Below are 6990 nucleotides of genomic sequence, written 5' to 3' on the forward strand. Positions count from 1 at the left end.
GTTCTTTCAATCGTTGTTACGCACTACTGATTTCCGTCTGCGGGGCTTTGCTACAGACCGCCCTCCTGTTAACTATGACAGGAAGCGATTAACACCTAACAAAGTGTCAGCTGCATAAACATATAAAAAGTCGCATTGATATATTTACCCATCATAAATTCGTATTGGAACAGATAAAACAGTGTATGCTCCGGCAAGACCAATCGAACCGACATTTCGGAAGTAGGCAAAGTAGAAGGAAAGGAATGAAAGCACGAAGCAATGACGTACGAAACAAAGAAAAAAACGAAGTATCTGAGTAAACAGGCTGTGCCCTCTGATGGGATTGACAGCTATCTCTTGTTCGATTAGGAAGCGCAGATGGCAACCTGGATACGATCATAGAGCGCTACCCGATAAAAGGGAACGCCTCCCGTCAAGGAGAAGATGATTTTCTAATAAAAACGTCGAAAATGTACGAATGGGCCGGGGATAAAAAATAAAATGGTAAAAAATGACAAAGGAGGCTTTTACTATAATCTTTCACCGTAGTATATTTCACTATAGTCGGGTTACCAATCACCTTTAATATATCGTAATGATGCAGGACTGACAAAGCGTCTTTAACTGTTCCGTCGGATGGATCCCCTTCACTGTCCTTCCTAAATCGGGGAAAAGAAGGGGCGGCTAGATGAGCCGTAATTAGGCCTGGGGCCTATGAGGGTTTATAGAACCATTACGTCAGATTCTTCAAAGCTCCTTTTAACTTTTCATTTTTGTCTGCTAACGTGAGGCGAAACAATTGACGCAGCCACCGAGTTAATTATTTAGTCATTTCGAAATTGTGTGTTTTCACGGAAGAGCGTTGCCTGGAGCTACGTTATGTTTATGTAGACGGAGGCCGCGTAGAAGAGTAACAGATTTGCGGCAATCGCTACTTAGCACTTGTCAGGTGGCTTGGTCCGCTATCGAATATCGAGGAATCATTACACCATAGTTGCGGAAGTATATTATTTAAATAAACACACATACACTCTATAACATTTACGCGTACCGGTGTAACCTGACATTGATCGTGAAGAAAGCTCAGAATCTCCATGAAGCGAATGGATAGGCATTTTAAAATGTGCCTATTGCAAACGGTGTCATCCTCGACAAGACAGCCTGAAATATACTGGCTTCTTAATATTTCTTTAGAATGGAAAAATATGAATTGGTTAAGTGTGATGAAGTGTGTGATGAACCTCCATAAACAGAAACGTTTCCCGCAGACGACATTTACTATTTTCAAACTTGATACGGGGAGCTTCTTTTTAGAATCTGTAAGCACTATACTTTTAGGGGTAGAAAAAACAGCGTCAAATACTTTTATTTCTTTCCGGCTACGCCTGCAAGGACATGGCCATTCTAAGGCTATAACCAATGCGGAACTAGTACAACAGCCGAGTATACAATACATATGTAGACATGGATTCAAGTAGATATATTGTGCGAGACAATGGCCCGTGTCGTCGGTCGAGCTTCACATAACAGCTCAGGCGGACTTCACGAAACGAGCAGCGTTTTGCTGCGGTATGGAGCGGTGCCAAGTCTCCATCAGCGACAGGATTCGCTGAGTACCCTAGATAGAAGAGGCTTGATAGAAGAATAGACAAGACAAATGAGTACAGCTGCGCAGAGCACGGATCCTCCTTTTCACAGAGTTAATGCCACCTTGTTTTTTCTACGTTCTACCCATGCAGTGGGCATGCCGCTGATCCAGCGTGTTTTTAAGGTGTTGTAAATATATTCTGTAATGGGATACGTTCATATAGGCTCTACCTTACCGGATCTATCATTCCCTATGTTTAGATACATAAGTATGCAAACCCATATGAAAACATGTTACTCGCACGGTCAGGATAACTGTCACTACCCAGACGTATAGTGTTCCTATAGAAACACTCGAACATCGCAAGTGCAGTTTCAAGATTAGGGGTTCACCTAATCGAAAGCTATGTAGAAACAGTCATTATGCAGGAATGCAATTTCTTTAGCGTTCCCTATTGATGTGGACATGCCATTGTTATGGTGTACTATATATGATATGGAAAATTAAAGCTCAAGGCAGTCTTTTTGACGAAGCGCCCGGGCATAAATTATTATTTTCTCTAGCAAGTGGCCGTTTTTTTTTTCAAAAAATCCAGGGCTACACTTAGTCCCAGGCAAAAATAAATGGTCACATTCGATGCGGCATCTGAACATGTTTGTGACTGTCTATAGACGAATATTCCAGATCCTCGTAAGCCGGACCATGGGGCCCTGACGCAGTGTGTATTTGGACGTTAATAGAAAACATGGGAAGGGCGTTTTCTTTAGAAACATCGCCCTTGTTGTAGAAACATAGTGATTTCCAAAACACAGAGTCAATCAATTATTTTTACTACTGGAAATATTATAACAGCTTTTCGTAGTTGTATTGACGCACATGTATGCACTTTGTTATTGAAGAAGTTTGGTACAATATTGCAAAATGGAAAGTATGTAGTTGCGTTTGAAATGTGTATTTTTCTTTTGCGTACGTAGCTGGTGTCGTAACGTCCACGGAAGAAACGTATTTTATTCGAATCAAATAAAATTAGCTCCTTTAAGCAAACTAGAACAATCCTTCTACCCATTGGCTTCCTAATGATGCTTGTTATGTTACCTACACAGTTTTCGTTTGGATCGGAGCCGACTTTTACCCTCGGAAGAAAACGAGAACTACATGTTAAGGGGTATTTCGGTATGATACGGTTGTAAAATTGACTAGCCGCCGACCATTGATTTGTGGGTCCTTTAAATAATACCGGGTTATTTGTGCGTTATTTGATAAATTATAATAGTTTTCCTTTGTTACAACTCAAAGATTTGACTTTTCACACTCAGATTTATAGGTAGGGAACCCTTAAACGGAAAAAATAAAGAAAAACTAAAAGTGCATCGATTGGAATTTATTTTGGGATTTGATTCGTAACTGTTGGCCAAAAATTTCTCATACTTCAGCTTGTTCACATATAGATTTATTGAGCATTGGTTTATTATAACTTGTACTTTGCCTTCTTATGACTGAGATTTACTGCATTTTTCTAACAGACTTCGTTTTGTGATATATTCGAATGTTTACATGCGCGACGCCTACTTCACTCTAAATATGTCAATTTTAAGTCCGGTGGTCCTTACATTAAGTGTTTTATTAGACAGCTATCTGTCAGCACGAACGGACTGTGACTGCCCCTGGTTTTGAACCTAGACCCCCAAATCTAATAGCAAACACTTTACCGTCGCGGGGACGAATGAATTTAAGACTTAGTCACCTGGGTAGAAGCACCCCATCCTCAAATATTTCTCGTGGCTTACAACACGTAGGATAAAATCTGATCGGTCAGAACGATAAGCAGTTGCGTTATCGCTATTTCATCTTCAACGATTTCTTTCAAGGTAACACATACCATATAAATCCACTTTTGCCATCGATAAGAAGATCTTCTCTTCTCACAACTTTGAACCTGCATTTTGTGAAGTTCTGTCATATGTACAGAGAAAATTAGAAGGTCACATACTTTCTTCATTTACCTTCATTTGAGCATAAACATATGGTAACTACAGCGAACCACTGGCCCGGAATTAATGTTTCTGATTTGCACCACTTTATCTTCCCCATTGCCACACACATTTAAGTAAATGCTGCTTCTGAAATCCACAAAGGTTGCTGCATAACGCAGACTTGTCGCCGCTGGGCATTGTGTTTTGGAATCATTTATAAGGGCATCAGTCACCTCTTTGCTTCACATACACAGCTGATATTGGGAAATCATAATATAATTTGGCAGTATAATCCTTTGCTTCTACTAGCACGCATACTTACGTTTACACGTATATGTTTGTTAGTTTTCTATTTGGCATTACGAATAACGCAATCTGAAATCATGCTACCTTCCAGGTGCTTGCAAATTTTGGGCTTTGTCATAGGCGAAAATGACAATTTAAAACATGTCCAAAGTTTCCTGCTTTTTAGGACGTTTGGTAGATCCCTCTAATTAGTTGCCACTGGGGCAACCGTAAACGTTAGATAAATGTGTCTTTCATAGTTAATCTGTCTACGAATTTCTAACTTACCTTGTAAAAAATGTAAATATCATCTTCTGGGTCGGTGAAATTGAACCCGGTTTCATTCATGATACGTAACACTTCGTCATAGTCATACCCCTGGAGCTTACTGTAATGCTCAAAGAGCCTCCTTAATTCCGCCGTCTTGTCCAAGCCCGAAATCGATGCTGCAGACGCGACAGTTGTCAGCGATTCATCCATATTGACATCCCACAACGACCGGCTTACGCTTTTATTTTAGCAATGCAGGTAGCGCAGAAACGCTTCTTCACGTTTGTCGATACGTCATTTAATGTCGTCACATTATTATTATTATTGATCAAATTAATGAAACTAACTATTAACTAGTCAGCTGTATCTCAGCTGACCACTGTAACAGTTATCCGATAACGTTGCAGAGGAACATGTTTCAAACGCCAATTAGTAAACGTATGCTTCTGTGATATTTTTTACATTCACCATTATTTCAATTAAGTTTTCTTCACAGAATTGTGGCTGTTTGAGGACTACAATCCAATCAACAAATACGGAGGTAAACGGTAACAGTGTGTCGATGCGTACAGGTCTGTGATTGCAATGGTTGTGTCGTTACGTAATTCGTTTATGCTGCATTTGTTTCCGACGCGGCTGAGACGTTAGCTGTTGGACGTCAAATCTTCGAGAAAATCCCACGGAATAAATTCAACTTAATTTGAGATGGTATGCTTCTGTTCCATTATAGTACGGATATCCGTTTCTGTAGCTTGCAGTTAGTCCCGCTACTTTGGATTTTCTTCCCGTCTTCGAGAATGAATGAGAATGATGGATGCGAGGAATACTTTGGCAAGTGAACTTTGTTGTACGATTGTTTTCTCTAACTTTTTTCTTTCTCTCATTTCACGTTCTTATAACGTTTATTTTACGGCTATCCTCTGTATGAGGGTATGAATATATATACTAGAAATATAAGGAAAGACGCGCGCATTGTCTTTTGGCTCTTGTGAGATTGGCCAGATTAGGAACCAGGTCAGACAAGCTGTCAGCAAGTACGTGCGCGTTGCGTGACTGGCAAAGCCGGCCGCCACCTTTTCCATCGTCTTAGCTTATGGTTTAAGCTCACAGAGCGAGCTATAACGAGCCGTTATCCACTGCACAGCCCGTCCTATACCACCCTCGGCCTCGTGCAATGATACGTTGAGTAGCAGCCACATACATACACACACGTTTATACCAACGCACTGCAATCCATTTCCTGTTAAATTTCCACCCTATAGTCCGTCGTACAATGCTTCTGACGTCAGCCAGGATCGTACCCAAACCCTGACCGAGTTGGTCCCTCAAAACAGCATCAAATACGCCAGAGATAATAGGCGCCAACAAGTCCACTAGCGAATGGCTTAGTTGTCGGCGAACGGGTACAAAATAAGCTTATGGCAAAAAGATTGATTTTATATTATCGCGTATTTACCGCTTTATCGAGTGGCCCCCTGCCGCTCTTTTGCTGACTGATGACTGACCGGCTGCTGGCTGGGTCGGTGAATCCTACTTTGTGATTTTTATTCGAACTAATATTCACGCCCAGTCATTTGCGCGGGCACAGCTGCTTCTACCTGCAACTGATCCTAGTTTGTCCTAGTTGTATCTTTTGTTTTTCAGTTTCGAAACTTTCGAAATGTTTCCAAAACAAACATATTTACTTTTTGTCTTCCTCTACGTCGTTGTTGGCGTCTTTGTCTTCGTGCAGGATCTGTACAAACTTGCTAGCTCTCACAATTGAGCTTAGCTCACATGCACAATTTTCTCCAAGTGATGAAAATATATACCAGGTTGATTTGCACTCGGACGGCGCGCACGCTGCTTAGTTGCGTTTATGTAGTCGTCCTCACCCTCGATGTTGAGGCCTGCCCTCTCCAGTGGGGAGTCCACGATCCGGAGGAGGGATCGAATGGGTACTGGCCTGCTGTGGCCGGCGAGGCTACCGTCACTGCTGGACCAAGCAAGCGGACGAACGCGCAAAGCGTGCTACCAACGCGGACGCGAAACACGAGGTTCGGGCCCTTCGTGTGTTCAGAAGTCGAGTGAGGACAGTGCTGGCCTGATCGTAACAAAGAGCGCAGCGCACACGTGCAAAACACGGACAAATATCTAGGGTAAAGGTAAGCCAATGTTGATGATGCTACTGCAGCTGCGACCTCGGCCATATCGAGTGGTATTATCTGCTCTGAGCAGAAGGAAAACAAATAGCAAAAAACAAAGAAGAAAACTAGGGGAATCTTGCTAAAAGAATAGTACCATTGTCTAAAAATATATAAATATTAATCAGCTTAAAGATATTTTCGTATGTTGGTTGCAAAGAACAAAAAAGGACATGTGTTTTTTATTCTATTGACGCAACACAGAGCCTTCGTTGCCTGCCAGGCATCCTATTTGACTGGGCCTAAGATTCGTATCTAGTAGTATATGGCTGAAAAATATTGAACAAAAAGCGCAGTATAAAAAGCGTTCTTGGAATAAACTGTTTAAGGTATGATTCGATCGGACTTTTGATGCTTGAACTAAATTTACGCTCACCGGACTTTTGACGAATTACGGGATAGGAAATGAACCGCCTATTCTCTAGGGCTAGAGGTAATTAAGTTAATTGCTGATCATGTGACTGTACGATCATTTTGGAGTCTCATAACGCTGTTGTTCATAATAAACAGCAGGTACAAATTTACTTTTTTTTTTTTTATATATATAAACTAATGCAAAAGTTAGCTTAACCTTTTGTTAGGGTTTTATTAGGTTGGTGGTCAGCGCATACCCCACGCCCCTACCCCTCTGATAAAGGAAAGGATGATATGATAAGTGTTACAAGACACCATTCGATAATAAGGTGATTATTATTATTAGCTTTATTTA

The 6990-nt window shown here is 41.2% G+C and overlaps 1 protein-coding gene and 1 long non-coding RNA gene across 17 annotated transcripts in view; one reads left to right on the forward strand and one right to left on the reverse strand.

Annotated features, from left to right (window-relative positions):
* LOC111251071 (cardioacceleratory peptide receptor-like) overlaps positions 1-6990 on the reverse strand; it is a 164171-nt gene that overhangs the window by 65000 nt on the left and 92181 nt on the right. The window contains exon 1 of one of the 15 annotated variants that reach the window (XM_022807318.2): positions 4117-5917. The exons of the other annotated variants lie outside the window; for them this stretch is intronic. Within the exon in view, the coding sequence (XP_022663053.1) occupies positions 4117-4308 (192 nt within the window). The 5' untranslated portion in view covers positions 4309-5917. Of the gene's footprint in view, positions 1-4116; positions 5918-6990 lie in introns of those variants that run through there. 15 annotated transcript variants of the gene reach the window in all.
* Positions 6063-6990, forward strand: part of LOC111251073 (uncharacterized) — a 5888-nt gene continuing 4960 nt past the window's right edge. For both annotated transcript variants that reach the window (XR_002673619.2, XR_015328987.1), the window contains exons 1-2: positions 6063-6242; positions 6863-6964. This is a non-coding gene — a long non-coding RNA (uncharacterized LOC111251073). The remainder of the gene's footprint in view (positions 6243-6862; positions 6965-6990) is intronic.

The sequence above is a fragment of the Varroa destructor genome, unplaced genomic scaffold (genome assembly GCF_002443255.2).
Source record: "Varroa destructor unplaced genomic scaffold, Vdes_3.0 BEIS01000005.1, whole genome shotgun sequence".
NCBI lineage: Eukaryota > Metazoa > Arthropoda > Arachnida > Mesostigmata > Varroidae > Varroa > Varroa destructor.